Source organism: Monodelphis domestica, chromosome 3, assembly GCF_027887165.1.
Source record: "Monodelphis domestica isolate mMonDom1 chromosome 3, mMonDom1.pri, whole genome shotgun sequence".
In the NCBI taxonomy this organism is placed as follows: Eukaryota; Metazoa; Chordata; class Mammalia; order Didelphimorphia; family Didelphidae; genus Monodelphis; species Monodelphis domestica.
Genome location: NC_077229.1, coordinates 495,648,256 through 495,668,383, shown reverse-complemented (window position 1 = coordinate 495,668,383; position 20,128 = coordinate 495,648,256). Strand labels below are relative to the sequence as shown.

At 39.4% G+C, this 20,128-nt stretch overlaps 1 protein-coding gene across 2 annotated transcripts in view; it reads left to right on the top strand.

Moving 5' to 3' along the window:
- Positions 1-4,689: 4,689 nt before the first annotated feature.
- Positions 4,690-20,128, top strand: part of SERINC5 (serine incorporator 5) — a 133,406-nt gene continuing 117,967 nt past the window's right edge. Inside the window, exon 1 of one of the 2 annotated variants that reach the window (XM_056824818.1) lies at positions 4,690-4,970. In XM_056824818.1, coding sequence (XP_056680796.1) covers positions 4,944-4,970 — 27 coding nt within the window. In that variant the 5' untranslated portion in view covers positions 4,690-4,943. The remainder of the gene's footprint in view (positions 4,971-20,128) is intronic. The other variant, XM_056824820.1, reaches the window with a different exon arrangement.

Here is a 20,128-nt window from a genome sequence, read left to right as displayed (position 1 = left end):
ATTAAAATACTATGGTGACCAGATTAAGGAAACTCTTTTGATTGATGCAAGTAAGAACCATGCTCTATCCACAGACAGAATGCTAGGCCTGAAGTCAGGAAGACTCTTCTGGAGTTTAAATCTAGCCTTGAACACTTACTAGCTATGTAACTCCACCTCAATTTTCTCACCTGTAAAATGAGTTGGAGAAAGAAATGGCAAAGCACTCCTGTATCTTTGCTAAGAAAATCCCATTGGATTTATAGACAGTTGTTCCCCACCCTTCTAAAATACTCCAAAAGTAGGAATGAAGGGCATGATTCAACAACAACCTCCTTTCTCCACCGTTGCCCAGATTTAATGATTTTAAAAAGATGATTTTCTATGGTACACTGATGGCATAAGTTACAATAATTCTGTTTTAATAAAGTGAAAAACTCTAGCCTAGACATTGCACTACTGCTTTTATCCTTTTTGTATAATTTTGTCTTTGTTTCTAAACACTGAAGTAGTGTGAATGAGAAAATTGGAGAAAACCTGCAACAGAGCCAAAGGAGTAAGATTTGCAAAAACTGTCAATCAAGAAGCATTCTGGAATGGAATGGGGGGGTGGGGGGGGGGGAAGAGAGAGACTGTTGAAAGGAATAGCCAGACTGTGAGAAGGGATCTCTTGCTCTTGAAAGAGACAGGAAGGAGTAAGGGCTGAGAATGTCCTTCTCTTACTGATTTCTCCCTACTGGACAAAGTGACTAAAAATCCTCAACCTGTTAGCGACATCCCTCAATTCAAGACTCTGTTCTACTAGATTAGGAAAACCCTAAACCCCCTCTCCCATCAAACGTCCCTGTCCTTTCCCTTTCCCTAAATAAACCCCCTTGTTTAAATTATTCAAAAAGAGAGTTATCTATTAGATTTATCAGGAAACTCACTCAGAGTCATCTTCTAGTGTCACCAATTGAAGAAACCAACTGGGGGGGGGTAGGGGGAGAAGGGAGGAGGAAAAGGGAGGGGAGAGAAAAGGGATCATTCAATCACCATACCCTTAAATCAATTACCTAATACAGTAGGAGTAACTTGAGTCAGAGGCATTTTTGATAAGCCCATGTGGATTTCTCTGTCTAATCAACAATGCTTAGATAGATGATTAATAAATTTATCTTTGATAGGCTTGACAAATAAGCTGAATATTGAATTTTTCCACATAACCAATTCCTCCTCAAGTGAGAAACAAGAAGCATGTTATAGAATGTTTTTTAGTCTACATAGCACTAAAGAAATGCCCTGAAAGATGACTGGAATGACCTGAGGTTAATAAGATGATGGCTAGAATCATACTATTTATTTATTTTTTTAAGAACTGTACTCTCTTGACAATTTATGAGAGATACTGCTTATGGTTAGAGGCCCTGATGATGAACAGCTAGTCCCAAATTCTTTGTTTTTGGTATATTTCTTTAAAAAATATTTTATTGATGCTTTCAAATTTTATACATTAGTATCATATTCTGAGGTTGCCCCCTCAAGAAACCTTAGTCCTAATAGTGGAAATCAATTAAGAAAAATAAACCTGTTACAGATACAGTGTCTGCAACATTTCCACTCAGAGGTGGCTAGGAGAGGAGGGAAATGAGTCTTCTAGATTCTAGAAGATGAATATATTCACCCCCAAATTAAGATACATATGAAGGATCAATCTTTGAAGGAAAATTAAAGGAAGAAAAGCCAATGAGGATCAAAACTGAATCAAAATCAATGATATATGTAAAACACAGTTGAATTGCTCATTGGCTATGGGAGGAGGCAAGGGAAAGAACAGGAATCATGTAACTGTAAAATCTAAAATTATATCTCAAATAATAAAAATATATTTTATGAGGTTTATTAAAGATCCTTAGAAATCAAGGAGTAAAGAGAATACAAAATAAAAACCACGTACCCATGGCCGGTTAGCCATTTTCAAATTTTCCCCACCTTACCACCATCACTGCTGATGCTACAACATGCAAAAAAGAGAGTCTGGGAGGCATTACTGCCAGTTAAATATCAATAAAGTGATCTCGCCAACCAGGAGGTGCAGGAGAGACTATAGGGAATTTTGGGAAATACTAAGGACTTCTGGGGAATGAAGTAAAAGGTTCAAAATCTCCATTTATACATAACCATGGAAAAATATTTTAAATTAATTAACTAACTAAATAAAAAAAAAAACAGAATCAAAAGAAGCCTATCAATGATGCCAATGTTAAGTTGTTACTATAATAAAAAACAGTGAAACTTATTTGGCAAGTGCTTTTGCAAATAATTTTCCTATAGGCTAACTGGTGGTATTGAAAGGAAGAAATTCCAAGTTAGATACAATCACATGAAAGAAGTCCTGGGTACAAATCTGGCTCCAGACATTTCCTAGCTGTGACAGCCCTTAGTGCTTTTCTATCTTGGAACCAATACTTAGTATTGATTCTAAGATGAAAGGTATGGGTTTAAAATTTTTTTTTCAAATGCTACAAATCACTTATTAGAAAAAGGCGTATTACCTCACACCCATCAAAGATAATTTAAAAGGAAAAACATTTGTTGAAGGACAGCTAAGTATTACAGCAGTAGAGTGGTTGGTCTCAAGTCAGGAAGACCTAAGTCCAAAGTTGGTCCCAGACACTTACTTGCTGGGCAATTCATGTAACCCTGGTGGCCTCAGTTTCCTCATCTGTAAAATGAGATGGACAAGGAAATGGCAAACCATCCCAGTATCTTTGCCAAGAAAACCCCAAATGCGGTCATGAACAATCAGATATGACCAAACAACATTTGGTAAAAGATTTTGGCAAACAGGCACATTAATGCACTTTTGGTAGACCTATGAATTGCATTGGTCCAGACATTTATGGAAAACAACTTGGAACTATGTCCCCTGTTACTAAAGAGTACAAATTCTTTAATCCATCCATACCACTTATGAGACCTATACCTCACAGAGACCAGACCAAGAAAAGGATTCCTAGGTATAGACTATTTGTAGCAGATATTTTTGTAATAGCAAAGAACTGAAAAATGTTCATCTATTGGGGAAAGGCTAAACAGATGATGGTATATGAATGTAATAGCACTACAAGAAATGAAAGAATGGATGCTTTCAGTGAAACTTGGTAAGGTCTATATATGTATTGATGTAGAATGAAGTAAGAATGAAAAAAAAATATATGATAATATCATTAAGAAAAATAAATTGCCAGGACTTGGGAACTATGTTCAGTGCCATGACCAGTACGTTTTCAGAATATTAATGATGAAGCATCTACTTTTTGACAGAGACAAGATGCAGAGAATAGAATACATTTTCAGTGTAGGAATTTGATTTACTTGACTATACATTTGTTAAAAGGTTTTGTTTTTTCTCTTTTGTCAGAAGTAGGGGATGTGGGGGCAGCTGGGTGGCTCAGTGGATTGAGAGCCAGGCCTAGAGGTGGGAGGTCCTGGGTTTAAATGTGATCTCAGACACTTCCTAGCTGTGTGACCCTGGGCAAGTCATTTGACCCCCATTGCCTAGCCCTTATCACTCTTCTGTCTTATTGACTCCAAGATGGAAGGTAAGGGTTTTAAAAAAAAAAAAGTAGGGGATGTGAGGAAGGGTGAGGGAGGATAGGGATGGATAAGTGAGGGGGCCTATCAATAGGGAAACACAAATTAATAAAAAAAGGTCCATGAGGCATATTTTTAAAATGCATAGAAAGAACACCAGAAAACATAGTCAAGCAAGGACAGTTCTGAAAGCTAAAGAATGAATTTATTCACTTAAGAAAAAAGGCATTTTAAACTTACCCCACAAATGTACAGTTTCATGTAAGTTCATTTTTTCCTGTTCTACATAGATGAAAATGTCCTTTTTATTATTTTAAACTCAGAAACAATGTTTTAGAAAAGTACTTATGGACTCTTTAGGTATCGATAAAAATAGTTCTCTTTAAGCAGGGATTCTTTATCTAGGTTATCTTAATTAATATGAAGGTCCCTAGCAGGGACTTGCGGGAGGATAACAGCTGGATCTTTTCCCAGCTCCCCTAAACAAACAAAGGGGGCACCCATTGGCCAATAGACCCTGCCTTATACATGGAGGAATGGTTCCTACAGATCTTTGCCTTCACCTCTTACATGTCCATCATCTAGTCCATGGAACTTTCGGAAGACGAACTGCAAAAGACATCTTAGAGTTCTTTAAGTGGGCAAAGCGCATTCCTCACAACAACTCTGCAGCGAGGTTAGTACAATTATTATCCCCATTTTACAGATGAGGAAACTGCGCCATAATGAGGTAAAATGAATTGCCAAGTGACCATAGACGTAGTTAACAATGTGAGGCAGGATTTTAAAGCAGCATTTTCTCAGGGAGCGGAATTTTGTCATTTCCAGGCAAGCTGATTTCCCCAGGAACTCCGGTGAAGTGAGGGGCGGTTGGGTTCCTTTTATCGGTGCAATCAGCTATGGTTTGTTTCACCTCAGACTCCTACTCAGATCTTAAACAAGAACAGGGGAATTGGGGAGCTCAGAGACAGCTCCTCTGCCCCTCTACAGCAGTCTAACTAAGTAAAACGAGTTTGCGAACCAACTACTTCTTCCCACCGGGAAGTAATTTCCCATGCCTGGGCTATCCTGACGACAGCGGAAGTCAGTGCAGAGCTAGAACCTATCACTCCCCGGCTCCGGAGAGGCTGGAGTGGAAGGGGGCGCATCGCTGCTCATTGTCTGTCCCGCCTGGGTGGGTGGGTGGGTGGGGGCGGGGCCTGGGGTTGATCGAGGGGGCGGGGCGCTACGGTGCTTGTTTTTGCTGGGGCTGCCCCGGGAGCCCGGAGCTGCTGTGATCGCTGGGAGTGGGAGGCGCGTGAAGCTCCGGGTGCTGCGTGTTCGGTCCGCGGGAGCCGGAGCTCGGGAGCTGTAGGGGTATAGAACGCTGCTCATCTGCAGTCGCCGCGATGTCAGCCGCCTGCTGCGCAGGCCAGGTGAGCGGGGCCAGCTGGGGCTCGGGGGCTGCTGTCACCGCCTCCGGGGCACCGGAGCTCTGCCAGGGAGCCGGGAGGGCTCCGTGCTGGGAGAAGGAGGGGCCCCTGGTTCGTTTGTAACGGGGGAGGGGGAGTGCGGGACGATATCCCCAGTTCCTTAACCCCATCTCGACCCTTGGGAACGTGGTCAGAAGCCCGGGCTTGGCGTTGCCCTCTTCTCTCTGGGCTGGAACTGCACACTTGCCGGCCGCCTGGCAATGGCCCAGCCTTTAGGGTCTGTACGCCCCTGGGGTTCAGGTCCCCTGAGGTTCAGGTCAGGCGGTTGGCCTGGGGTGGGGGGTGGAATCCGCGGGCATTAGGAAGGGCTGGACTGCGCTTCCAGAGAGAGAAGAGCCTGACCTGATCGAGAGGCGGGTCTCCTGCCTTGCTTTAATGAGGATTTCTCTTTGGTATCTCTCGCTGACCTCATTTATAGCCCGGGTTTCTATTCTCCAGTGAATCATGGAATCCCAGACTCTCGGCGTGGGCAGGGGCCTTCCAAGGCCGGCTACCGTGTTCCCCACCTGTAAGGGTATCCCCGCTACTGCATCCCCGACAGGTGGCCACCTGGCTTCGACTGGAAACCCTCCAGGGACCGGGAACTGGCCCCCTCGGAATCGTGGGGAAAGTTACACTTTCCAGTTATCTTTGACACGGCAATAGCTTGGGGTTTGGGTTTATCTCCATCAGTTACCCTCCCAGGATGCTCGGAATTAGGAAGTGGGACCCCATTGTACCCGGGAGATGTTTAGTTTATAAATATATAAAATAGATTGGAACTTTTGAGTGTGCAAACCCAGTATTTAAATTTATTTTTCTTTAGTCAGGCTTGCCTTAACTTGTTCAGATGAGCGCTTCCCAACAGGTTCACTTGGAGATGATGCATTTCTAACTCTTTAGTAATAGACTTCCCCAGTGGAGTGGATAGATCCCGGGCTTAAGTGCTTTTTATCCCAAAAGGGCCATGCCATGCAGGCCTTTGTTTAAGGCTAGGGTTAGGTGGGTTCACACATTTTCCCGGCCCTATCTTCATCCGGGAATGTGTCGCACCTTTGTTAATTCATTTACCGGGAGTTAACCTCGTTTGCTCAGGGAATCTTGATTGAATTGGACAGGCTACTTTGGGGTAATGGATATAGTTTCAGGGTCAGGAAGATGGGTTCAAATTCAGTTCTGGACACTAAACTCCATGAATCTGTTTCTTCATCTATAAAAGAATGGGACTGTAATCAATGACCCCTGAGATCCCTTTTACCCCTAAATCTTGGGGCCTTTAGTGCAGATGTTCATTAGCTCTTTGAGGGGAAAGACTCTTCCTTTCCTCTGCACATACTAAATCCTAGATACTTAATAAAGACACTCTATTGGGATTAACCCACTTGGGGAATATAGTTCTTATTTCTACTAATAAGTATAGTTTTCTAGAGGCCCACAAATATTTGAGGTTGTAGCAATAAGTGATTTGTTCCAACTGGCCATATTTTAGATGATCTAACTTTAAGATGGGTTTGAAAGTCATCGCTTGGTATTTAATCTTAATTATTATAATTAATGAGAGGTGAGCCAGGCTTTTTTACACATGAGGATTTTAAATAAGGTTAAATGATATTGCCTTGGGTCAGAACTAGGCAGTCTAAGTAATCCTGTAAAGTTTTTCTCCTTAGAGAGCTTATGAAATCAAATGTGTGTTTTTGTGGGTTTTTTTTTGAGGGGGGGGGAGGCATAGTGGGAGTTATTGGGAGTGGGAGCTCAGTTAATCAGTATTTTGGTTGAATTATTTTTTCAAATTTCTAAAATTCCCCTTTCTATAGCTCTATCTTGGAAAGAACCAACTGCTAAGGTGTTCATCACAGCAATCTGTGAACTTGTGTTTTTTCCCAGTGTGCTCATGGATCTTTGCAGTCTTTGTAGCCCAGGAGTGAATCACTACTGTGTCTTTTTTTGGGTCCCAGCAGTAGTGGGGATCATGTGGGGATATACATGTGTAAAGACATTTGTAAAGAGCAGTGAAATTCATTGCAGTTATCATGAACAGTGTAATACTGAGAGCAGTATAATACTGTAAACAGCACAAAGAAAACCTCATTTGAGTGTTCCTAACACTAGCTTTACTGTACCAACCAGCCTTTTTTTTTTCCCATGGAGTCAAAGGCAGCCTGTGTTCATGATGTTGATATAAAAAGGCCACTTTATATAGTGATTTCCACATTTCCCAACTGCAACCCTTTGAGTATTCCATTTTATGGATGAGGAAACTGAGTTACAGAGGAATTAAGAGATTTGCCCATAGGCACAGGACTAGAGCTAGGGTGTGAAGTAATTAGAGTAGGGGATGGGGTGGCATAGAATTAATAAAACTGTCTTCCTGGGCTCAAATCTGACCTCTGGACACTAGCAGTGTGACCCTGAGCAAGTGACTTAACCCTGTTGGCCTCAGTTTCCTATACTAAAAAACAACTGAACAAGAGTAATAACAGATGTCAGTAAATGTGTGCAGCAGGAGGTTAAACAACTTCCCCAGAGTTTAGTACAGTGCCCTGCACATAGTAATCGATCAACATTTATTAAGCACCTACTATGTACCATAATAAATGCCCAGTTGACTAAATGGTCCTGTGCTCTTTTTATCATATTAGGCAGCCAAGGAAGCATTTATTTGTTTGTTTTCCAGAACCTGTCAGACATACCAGAGATTTCATTTCGTTGCTTTGATCACATAACTCTTGTGATTTCTTGTGTGCACACATCCAGAAATGAAATAGTTGTTGGTTTGTTGTTGTTGTTGTTGTTTTGCTTAGTTTGCTGCTTTAAAAAAATATTCAGGAGTTTCTCTTTGTTAGGTTAAAGTTTTGTGTTAGTTGTACAAATACATATCAACTCCTATTTGTTTTAAAAGCATATTCTAGATTTAAACCAGGGGGCAGCTGGGTAGCTCAGTGGATCGAGAGCCAGGCCTAAAGCCAGGAGGTCCTGGGTTCAAATGTGGTCCCAGATACTTCCCAGTTGTGTGACCCTGGGCAAGTCACTTAACACTCATTGCCTAGCCCTTACCACTCTTCTGTCTTGGAACCAATACACAGTATTGACTCCAAGACAGAAGGTAAGGGTTTAAAATTTTTTTTAATTAAATATCTTTTTTCCCATTTTCCCCAGTCTATGGTAGTCAAGAGATCACTGGAGAAGAAGTTGTAATTATGTAGAATAATGTATAATAAGTATTGTGATGCTATTTGTCCTTTAATATAAATCAGATACATTTTTGAAATTATAAAAACCAAACTAAACTTGCCATTCATTCAAAAGGCAATACTTAAATTGAACAGCTATTGAATACATGGATGCATGGCACTTTGAAGGCTGTAAAAGATGCATTTCCCTTTTTTCTTTGTCTCCCCATTGATATTTGTGTCGTCTTTGCCTCTTCTCTTCCTTCCCCCAATTAAAAAATACATTTATTTCAGCAATAGAATAGAAAATAGAAAAGTGGGCAGCTAGGTGGCACAGTAAATAGAGTTACATGTCAGGAAGGCTTCTCTTTCCGAGTTCAAATCTGGCCTCAGATAGTTCTTAACTAGGTGACCCAGGGCAAGTCACTTAACCTTGTTTGTCTCAGTTTTTCCCTCTGTAAAATAATCTGGAGAAGGAAATGGCAAAAACACTCTAATATCTTTGCCCAAAAAACCCCAAATGAGGTTCCAAAGAGTTGTATACAACAGCATATATAGTGATACCCTTCTTTAGTTATAACATAGATAATAGATGTAATTCTAATCCCTTGAAAGTTGTCTATGATGACTGCTTTTTGCATCATAACAACAAAAAATAGAAAACCAGAGGGGAGGACCCTATGATATCCCATGATCCCCCCTTCCCAATCTCACCTGGATTTATTTAGTTTACTAGTTCCCCCAGCTTGCTTTCTACCATATTCCTGAGGGGACACCAGCCTATGAGGACAGAGTTAGATAGGCAGAAGTAATCTTCTCTTTAAGGGAGGCAATAGTAGCCTTATAAGTGTTTATTACTTCTACTTCTTCTGCAACTAACAGACTGGATTAACTGTAGTTTTGAAGTGAATACCTACCAGTATTTTATAAAGTTAGCAACCTCAGGGTGTTTGAAGTTGAGTAAAATGAGGCAAGTGTAGGCTTGAAAGGACATCCCTCTTCCACTTTCTGTACCTTCCAATTGGCATCATCTCATTCAACTTTCCATTCCTCATTAAACAGTTTCTTTGGTGCCGAAGTATTTGCAGAAATCTTTTTACATTAAGTATGCCCTCCCCTCCCCCCTGAATTAACTAAGGAACATTTTCAGATGATATTTTTTAAAGTTAATTTTTTAAAATTATACACAGAAATAATTTTTGACAATTGCTTTCTGAGATTTTACTATTCACATTCTCTTCTTTTCCTATCCTCCTCAAGGTAGTAAATGGTCTAATGTAGTTTATACCAATGCTTTCTTGGAGTATGTATTTCCATATTCTCCATGTCATGCCTAAGGACACATCACATATTCAGTAAAAAATATGGGGGGGGGGGACAGCTGGGTGGCTCAGTGGATTGAGGTCCTTGGTTCTAATCTGGCCTCAGACACTTCCCAGCTGTGTGACCCTGGGCAAGTCACTTAGCCTCCATTGCCTAGCCCTTACCACTCCTCTGCCTTGGAGCCAATATGCAGTATTGACTCCTAGATGGAAGGGTTTGAAAACAAACAAACAAACAAAAAAACTTATGGGAGGAGCAAGGTAGCTCAGTGGATTGAAAGACAGACAGGAGGTCCTGGATTCTATTTGACCTGGATTCTATTTGAATCCAGGACCTCCTGTCTGTCTTTCAATCCACTGAGCTACCTTGCTCCTCCCATAAGTTTATATATATGTATATATATAATCTTAGTTGTGTGACCTGGGGCAAGTCACTTAACCCCCACTGCCTAGCCTTTACCACTCTTTTGCCTTGGAACCAATACATAGTATTGATCCCAAGATGGAAGGTGAGAGCTTAAAAAAACTCAAAATATGGAATGCTTTGCTTTGCAATCAGATTCCAGCAGTTCCTTCTTTGGCTATGGATGGTGTTTATTATCAACAAAGAGACCCTTGGGATTATCTTGGGATCTTGTTTTGCTGATAATAGTTTAGTCCTTCCCAGCAGATCATGATACAATATTTCTGTTACTATGTACACTGTTTTCCTGGTTCTGTTCACTTTGTATCATTCATATAAGTCTCTCCAGTTTTTTCTGAACTCATCCTGTTTATCCAGGTAATATTTAGGCAAATATAGTCCACCTTATTATGCATGATGTTCTCCGAGGAACAGCTGTTTTCATGCTTTCATTCTGTCTTCATGTCCCCAAGTGCCTTTGCAGAGTCACAGAGTTAGAGCTCAAAAAGCCATCTAGTGCTACTGTCTCATTTTTTCAGATGAGGAAACTGAGCCTCAGAGATGTGGAGTGACTTGCCTAAGGTGTGTGCCATTGGACCTCCATCCATCGTCCCAACTCTCAGGCCAACTCTATTTACTACTACAGAGCTGCTTGAATTTCTATGTAATAGTTATTCTTTGGAGGGGACATACACAAATCATTCTTCAAATAATATTTCTGTTGCTCTTTCTGCTCATTTCACTGTTTATAATTTCATGTAGATCTTTCCATGTTTTTTTAAATCACCCTGTTTGTCATTTCTAATGGCACAGTAGTGTTCCATCAGAATCATATATATGTTACAACTTATTTAGCCATTCCCCAACTGATGGGCATCCCCTCAGTTTCCAATTCTTTGCCACCAAGAACTGATATAAATATTTTAGAATATTTGGTGCTTCTCCTTTTTTCCTGAACTCCTTGGGAAAGAGACCCTACAGTGGTATTGCTGGGTCTAAGTATATACTCAGTTTTATAACTCTGGGCATAATTCCAGGTTGTAGTTTCATAGAATGTTAATTCAGTTTCAGTTCAATAAACATTCAATTAATTCAATTTCAATTCAATAAAGCATTTATTACTTGGGCACTGGACTAAGTTTGGGGATACAATAAGCAAAAGAAAGTTCTTGCTCTTGAGGAGCTTATAATCTAAAAGGGGAAGAACATACCCAAAAGGAAGCTGAAAAGGGGGAGCACCCAGTTATTCTGGAGGGAGTATGATATTTTGTGGAGTTATCAAGCAGAGTTGCTGATGGAAAATTGGGAGTAATTTTGTACTTGTAAAGGACCATTTTAATCCAGTCTCTGAATTTTCAGATGGAGAATCTGAGGCTCAGAGAAGACCAGGCAAGTTGTGGCAGGTCTTTATATTTCTAGGTCATTGGTTTTTTCTTCCACATTATGTTTCCTGTTGACCAGAGCCTTTTAGGAAATATCTGTAGGATTGACTTGCAAAAAGGAAAAGTGTGTGTGTGTGTATAATTAAAGTATATGTAGTTAATTACAAAACCCTTTTGCTTAGTTTAGTTCAGGCTTTAGTTACTTCTCACCTGGATTATTTTAATATGTCTCAATTCCTGTTTGCTTTCAGTCCATCCCTTACTTAACTACCAAAGTATCCTTCCTGAGACATTGGACTGATTATTTCATTCCCCAGTTCAGAATCTAGTGGTGCTCACTTACTGACTGTAGAAAGAAATAGAAATTGCTTGGACTGGAATTTAAGATACCTTTCCCTTCCAGGAATAGCTAGATTGTGCAGTGAATAGAGGGCCTCTAGTCAGGAAGATCCATCTTCCTGAATTCAAGTCCATCCTCAGATGCCAGCTGTGAGACCTGGGCAAGTCACTTAACCCTGGTGCCTTAGTTTCCTCATCTGTAAAATGAGCTGAAGAAGATGACAAACCTCTCCAGTGTCTTTGCCAAGAAAACCCCAGATAGGGTTACAAAGAGTAAGACATAACGGAAATGACTGAACAACAAATTTGGGATTTACTTGATAACTAAAAATCCAGCCTGCCTTTCTAACTTGATTTCGTACCACTTCCTTTAATTCACTTTATATTTCAGCTCAACTGGAATATTTAGTTGTTCCTTGATTTCCTCCTATAATCTTCTACTTCTTTGAGCGTATTAATTAGTCAATCAATATTTTAAGCTCCTGCTGTGTGCCAGGCACTGTACTAAGTGCTGGGGATTCAAAAGGAAGCAAAAGACTGGAATTTACAATCTAATATAGGCAAACAAGCTACAAACAGGATAAATGAGAAATAATTAAGAGACAAAGCAGTAGAATCAAGAGGAATTGGGAAAGACTTCCTATAGAAAATGCGAATTTAGCTGAGGCTTAAAGGAAAGCCAGTAGGCAGAGATTTGGTTTAGCCAGAGAATATATATGACTGGAACTAAGAGATAGAACAACCAAGAGTTACTGAATCCCAGAGAGTATGTTGGCGAATGAGGAAGGAAGACTGGAAAGGGGGATTAGGCTAGGTTATGAAGGGCTTTGAATGCCCGTAGGTTTTGTATTTTATTTTGGAGGAGATATGAGAAGTCCCTGAAGTTTATAAAATTATTCTTAGCACAAGCTATTTCTCCCTTCCCTCCCTACATTTATGTCTGGGTTGGATTCCTTCATCAAGGCCTGATGTAAAATCATTCTCTTTAAGTGTCAGTTCCAGCAGGAGATCTCAGGATCATTCATTTGAAGTTGGAAGGGAATAAGAAACTATCTAGCCCAACCTTGCTCATTTTAAATATGAGGAAACTGAGTCCCAGTAAGATTTTTAAGCCTTGCCCTTTCTCTCAGGTTTCTTTTCTCTTAGTCCTAGAATAGCACAGCTACTTCCCTTCTTTATCTCTATTATCTGAAACATAATCTCTGTTTTCACCCTTTTTTCTCCTTGAAGCCCTTTGTTTGAAGCCCTGATCTCTCCTTTTTTTTTTTTATCACTGTCTTCTAAATATTTCTTCTCCTCTTCCTCCCTTTGCCTCCTTTAGATTATAAACTCTTGGAGTGGCAGCAACTATCGTTTTCTCATTTTCATGCCCTAGTAACAGTTCTTGGAATCAGGAATATTCCTCTTGGCAAGTCTAAATCTGGCCTGGGACACTTTCTAGATGTGTGGCCCTGTTAAAGTGTATTACTTTAACTTTGCCTCAGTTTTCTCATCTCTAAAATGAACTGGAGAAGGAAATGGCAAACCACTCCAGTGTCTTTGCCAAGAAAGCCCCAAATGGGGTCATGAAGAGTCGGACATGACTGAACAAAAGCAAAAATCCCAGCATTTTCAAGAGTGTCTTCCACTGCACATTTGTTGAACTTAATTGATTAAGATGCCAGAGCAATAGCAGTGTTTTGTCTGATAGATTCAGTCTTTTTTCAAAGATTCATTCTTTCTGTGGCAGATTGTGTATACTAGTGTATTGCTTGTGTCTTTCTTATATGCATACTTTGAGGTGCTTTTAATTTCTTTTTCTTGCCTTAAATTTTAAGAAGGGCAAAGTGTGTGGTGTTGGTTGACTGTCATTTTTGTATAAAATTTGCTTACTCAGGCTGGTTTTCTGAACTGGCCTTAGTTGCTCTAAACTAGCGGTTCTCAACCTCTCAATTTGTAGCAATGAGAATACAGAATGCATATCAGGTATTTACATTCTGAATCATAACTGTAGCAAAATGACAGTTTTGAAGTAGCCACCAAAATCATTTTTTGGTTTGGGGTCACCGGAACATGAGGAGCTGTATTGTGGGGTCCCGGCATTAGAAAGGTTGAGAACCACTGCCCTAAACGAAACCGGCAAATAAAGTGGGACTGGGAAAATGTCTAGGGGAGTCTCACTTCTCGAGGTGGGCATTTTGGGAGTGATAGGAAAGGCTACTTTTGAATTTTGTTTCGACTTCTTTTTGTTCCAAACAAAAAATACACATTGATAAACAGCATCTTCACATAAAGAGAATAGAAAAAGGGTTGGATGTCTACACAAATCTGCTATGTAAGTGTTTCAGACATATCTCCTGATGAACTTTCTATTCTCTTGTTAAAATAACCCACTTTTTTCTTTTTCTTTTTATATTACTGCTTCCAATCTCCTTTTTCCTTCAAATTCCTCTCCTTTTCATCAAATGCAAACAAACATTATAACATGTAAGCATAGCCAATCAAAACAAATCCACATATTTACCAGGTCCTAAAAATTTATATCTGTTTATAATACATCCCACCCCAACTCCATCCTCCCCTCTGAGTCCAAATCTTTTAGGACTGCAAGGTTACACAGTAGATAAAATGCCAGACCTGGTCTGGAGGACCAGAGTTCACATTTGGCCTCAGATACACTGTGTTACCCTGGGCAAGTCACTTAACCCTTTTTGCCTCAGTTTCCTCTTCTGGAAAATAAACTGGAGAAGGAAATGGCAACCATTCCAGTATCTTTTCTAAGAAAACTCCAAATGGGAGTATAGAGAGTTGGATATGATTTCAATGACTGAACAACCAAACTTCTGTCACGTGGTAGTGTACTTAGTTATTCTCTAGTTGATCATTGTATTCATCAGAATTCTGGTGTTTCAAAGTTGTTTTTCTTTATAGTGTTGGGGTTATTATAGGAAGTATATTATAGAATATGATAGAAATTATATTGTAAGATGTATATTATAGAATTTATATTATAGAAATCTGGTTCTGTTAATTTTACACTGCATTAGTATAAAGTAACATAAGTTCATATGAGGCTTCTCATAATTTATATTAATTCATCTATAGCCCAATAATATTCCATTATCTATGTATGCCTTGGTCAGTCATTCCCTATTTGATGCCCCTTCCTTAATTTTTAAAGGCCAATTTTATTCTTTAAATTAAAAAAATTAATTATCATTATTATATACTTAGTAATTACCACTGCCAACAAAAAGCATTTAACTAAATAAATGCATAAAAAAGATTATTTGAAAAACCACAGACCACATTGTTTACATTTCTTTAAAGATATGTAAATTATATGCTAATATAAACATCCTCTGCTTTTGAATTCCCTTTGGATTTGTTTTACTTGAATACTTTTTTCTCTTGATTTTGTGGCTATTTAAAAAAATATAATCATGGTATGTTTTATTCTTATTCCCTTTACTTCTCATCTTATGTCTTCATACATTTCTTATTTTCTTTATATTTCCAATATTTGTCATTTCTAATAACATTATACAATCCATTACATCCAAATATCATCTACTCAGCCATTTCTCCCATTCATTGCATCAATATTACTTCTAGTATTTTTTTCACAACAAACAAAGCTTCCATGAATATTTTCGTACATTCACAGCTTTTTTACCTTCTCAATAATGCCATTAAGACCTACCCCTAATAATTGGTTCTCTAGATCAATGAGCATGAACAGCTCTACAACTCTTAATGTATGTTTCCATCTTGTTTTATTAAAAGAAAAAAAATCACAACTGTTCTAGCAATGTAGTATTAGGCCTATTAGCTCTATGTTCTATTAGCATTTAATTTGATCACCTTACCTTGGCTGGTTCTCAGTTAACATATGAGGACCATATTTTGCTAGATGGGTCATTAGGCAGGAAATACTATCTGTTGCCAGGGCCATGCTCTTTCCAAAACAAATCTTACCAGTATAGTCATACCCATTGGAACTTTTGTTCCAGTACCACAGCCCCTCATGGATACAGGATTACTTAAATAGTATGAAGAATGTAAAAGACTTTTGCACAATATTTTTGCTCTCTAAGCCATTGATGCTCCACCAGAAACTATGTTTGGATGATGTATTTGTTTGCTCAGGCTTAGATCTACTACTAACTTTATGCAGGTGTGTGGCTCTCTAGATAGCTATCTTAGAGGTTCTGTTCATCTCCTTAACTTTTGTTTAATTTTTGGTTAGATTAATATAGTTCTGAGAGGGAGAAATTAAAGTCCATTGCTATTATTTTGTTATCTCTTTTCATCTGTATCTCATTTAGTTTTTCCTTTAATAGTCTGGGTGCTAGAGCACTTGGTGTATGCAGATCCAATATTGATAATGTTTCATTACCCCTATGGGGGTAATAGTTCTCTCTCCCTGATCCCAAACATAATATAGTTTCCTGTTCATCCCTTTCATTTATATCCATTTTAGCTCCAACTCAGAGATCATGACTGCTATCCCTTCCTTCTCTGGATCAGCTGAGGTATAATATATTCTGCTTTAGCTCCTCACCTTTACCATCTTTAAAAACCCTTACCTTAGAATTAATATTAAGTATTGTTCTAACGCAGAACAGCAGTAAGGGCTAGACAGTGGGGGTAACTTGTCCAGGGTCACACAGCTGGGATGTGTGAGTTCAGATTTGAACCCAGGACCTTCCATCTCCAGGCCTGGCTCTCTGTCCACTAAAAGCTACTTAGCTGCACCCTTGGAACCCCCTTAGTTTTTGTTCATATGCAGAAAAGAAGGTGCTTTCCTGCCTTGGTAGAGACAAAATTTCCTTACCTAGGAGTTCTCTAAACCATTGAAATCATAGACCCAGGGGGCAGCTGGGTAGCTCAGTGGATTGAGAGTCAGACCTAGAGACAGGAGGTCCTAGGTTCAAATCTGACCTCAGACACTTCCCAGCTGTGTGACCCTGGGCAAGTCACTTGACCCCCATTGCCTAGCCCTTACCACTCTTCTGCCTTGGAGCCCCAATACAAAGTATTGACTCCAAGACAGAAGGTAAGGGTTTAAAAAAAAAAAGAAATCATAGATCCAACCCATACCTCATCCCTATGAGTTCTAACGTTTTTTGTAATTTTTTTTCTTGGTAAAGGGTAAAAATGGGAACTGTTTGTTTATTATTAACTATTTATTCCACAAGTTTCTTTTATAGTCTTTCTACTTTGAGTTACAGTATCCTCAGATGTGAATGTAGAAAAAAGTTCTAGGAGCTATCTTTAGAAGCTTAGCTATTCTTTAGCTTACTGGCCCACAGGACTGTAGACTTGGGACCAGATGAGCTCTTGGGGGCCTTTTAATTGAAGGCCCTTATTTTACTAAGGAGGAAATTGTGGGGAATAGGATGTAGAAAGTACATTGCCCAAGGTCACATATGTTGAGTGACATGACTGACTCTGACTCCTGTCCAGGTGCAGCTCTTTCTTCATCAAGTTGCCTTCAAGATGCCTTGATCCATAATAAGTGACATGTATCCCATCTTGCCTATCAGACCTATCCATCTAAGATAATTTGACCTCAAGAAGAAAATCCCAAAATAATATGGGATGTCTAATAACCAGGGTCTTGTTCTGATGCTTATTTCAGCTTAGTAATAAATACTCTGAAGAATAAAACTTGGCTATTCAATCAGTATTTCTACATTATTGACTAAATCAGCATCTCTCAAATTGACAAGGTTGCTTACGTGCCTCGGCCAATGGAAAACAGAACTGAGATTTGTTGCCTAGTGATATTTATCAAGTTACAGACCCTGTGCCTTTGTCTCCAAATACTTAATTTTTCTGAACGGTACCCTTGCCATCCTAGTTCTGGTATTTTAAAAACCAGTTTTATCATCAGGTATATCCCTATATCCTTTGGTTTGCATGCGCTTTTTTCTTTTTCCTCTTCTCCAGCTCTGCTTCCCACCTTATAAAATAATATGGGATACAGTAGATGGGGTGGAGCGTCACAATAGTGGTTGGTTTGATTACATAAAACATCTGTTTGAATTTTACAGGAAACAGGGTTTTTACATTTGGCTTTTTCTCAGTAGTGTGCCTCATGAGATGAAAATTGAGCTCATATTGAAGGAAAACAGCTGTTGTGGAAAAACTTAGTTACATTGAGCTTCTTAGCTTAGAATCAAATTTACATGAAAAAAAAACTTTAGTACAATATGATTAGCCAGCACTTTTTTTTCCCTCCCTCATCAGGAATGTCTAGTCAAAACAAGAGAGATTTTAAAAAACATGATTGTGCCTATAATTAGGAGAGATTAGCATATCAGACTTCTGTTTATGTATCTTTTTTGTATTATTGTCATTTTCTTCATGATCATTCCTTCTCCCCTTCATAGTCATCTCATATAACATAGTATTTCTTTGAACAACAACAAAAAAAATTAGCCCAAGTAATCAGTATATTGAAAGTCATATAAACATGTGTGGTGTCTACAATGTAGGCCTTCCACCTCTGTGATGGGGTGCATTGGGAGTATCCTCTCATCTCTTCTTTTGAGTTGTGCTGGATCTAGAATTTTAAAGGTCTCCATAACGTGCCCCTTCCTACTTTTCCAGTCCCCCCCACAAAAAAAACCAAACAAACCAAACAACAACCCCAAACCGTTATCTTCTTTCTTGGAATCCATCCTAAGTATTGGTTCCAATGCAAAGGAATGGTAAGGGCTAAGCAACTGAAGTTAAGTGCCTTGGCCAGGGACACACAGGAAGTAAGTATTCAAGGTCAGATTTGAACCCAGCATCTCCCATCTCCAGAGCTGGCTGTATCTACTAGGCTTCCTGGCTGCTGCAATTCTGTTTGATCTTAATAATTTCACAACCCTTGCTTTTGATTTTTGGGCATGTGTGGTTGATCTTTCCATGTACATTGTTGTGGTTATTGTGTATGCTATTTTCTTGGTCCTGCTTACTTGACTCCGCATTGTTTTTTTTTTTAATAACCCCTACCTTCTGTCTTGGAGCCAATACTGTGTATTGGCTCCAAGGCAGAAGAGTGGTAAGGGCTAGGCAATGGGGGTCAAGTGACTTGCCCAGGGTCACACAGCTGGGAAGTGTCTGAGGTCAGATTTGAACCTAGGACCTCCCGTCTCTAGGGCTAGCTCTCAATCCACTGAGCTACCCTCAGCATTGGTTCTTGTAGATCCCTGGATTCATCACGCTTCTTCAGGCACAGTAATATTCCATGACATTCACACCCCACAGTTTGTTTAGCTACTCCCCATCTGATGGGCAGCTATTTTGTTTTCCTCATATATATCTTTCATAAACAAACCAGCTCCATTTGGAATGGTAACCTACAGGGTCGTCATCAAATGTACATGGTTTAGCCTTTTGGTTTGTAGAATGCCTCCTCCTAGAAATGGAAGGAATTGACTGTTGTGATCTGTTAAAGTCTGGATTAGCAATCTGATTCCCTGCCTTGGCTTCATTCTTGGCTAGAATTGGAGCCTTGTTAGGAGCATCCTGTGACAAGGTGGGATTTTTGTCTGTTTTTTGTTAGGAGTCACTGAATCATTCAGATGATCTTTAGCCTAGGCAATTGCACAGAGGTGATTCTCAGCATCATTAGCTTGTTTTATCTGCTGTCAGGCGATGGGTGTTGATTAAGTAATAGTACAGGTTTCTGTAGGGCTTTACTTAATTATAAAACAACTTACCAAGTGACAGAACCTATGCCTTACCCTCCCCGCCATTTTTAATTTGTCTGAATATACCCCTTGTCCCCCTCCCAAATAAGCCATCTTTGTTAATAAAGAATAAAACGGGCTGAATGAGAGAGGCTATTCAGCTAAACTATGCAGCATGTCCAACACTATACAACATCCCACCGCATCCCTTGCAGCAAAGAAGAAAGGGAAGTGCATTTTTTCAGCTCTTGACTGGGGAGGCTTGTGTGACCTTAGGATCTTTCTTGTAGGCTTTGTAAGTGGGGCACGAGCTTTAGTAGTCTTTGTTCATTCATTTTTCATTCAGGTCTGACTCTTCTTGATCCCTTCTGGGGTTTTCTTGGCAGAGATCCTGGAATGGTTTGCCATTTCCTTCTCTAGCTTATTTTATAGATGAGGAAACTGAGGCAAACAGGGTTAAGTAACTTGCCCAGGGTCCCATAGCTAGGAAGTATCTGAGACCAGATTTGAACTCATGATGAGTTTTCCTGACTGTAGACCCTGTGCTTCATCCACTGCATTAAAAAAAAAAACAAAAAACAAACTCAAGTAGGTAATTTCCCTGAACATTTGTATCATTCTTAAATTCCATCCCCTCCTCCCATTGGAATTTTTTTGTGTTATCAGAATTTCATTCATTTTATTTAAAAATTTTTAATTTTTGTTATCAGACAAAACACACTTCCAAACAGTGTTTCATTTTGCTCTAGAATCAATACTATGTATTGGTTCCAAGGGCTAGTATGGCAACCCAAATTGGACATTAATTTAAATCCTATACTAGACAATGAGGGCTAAGT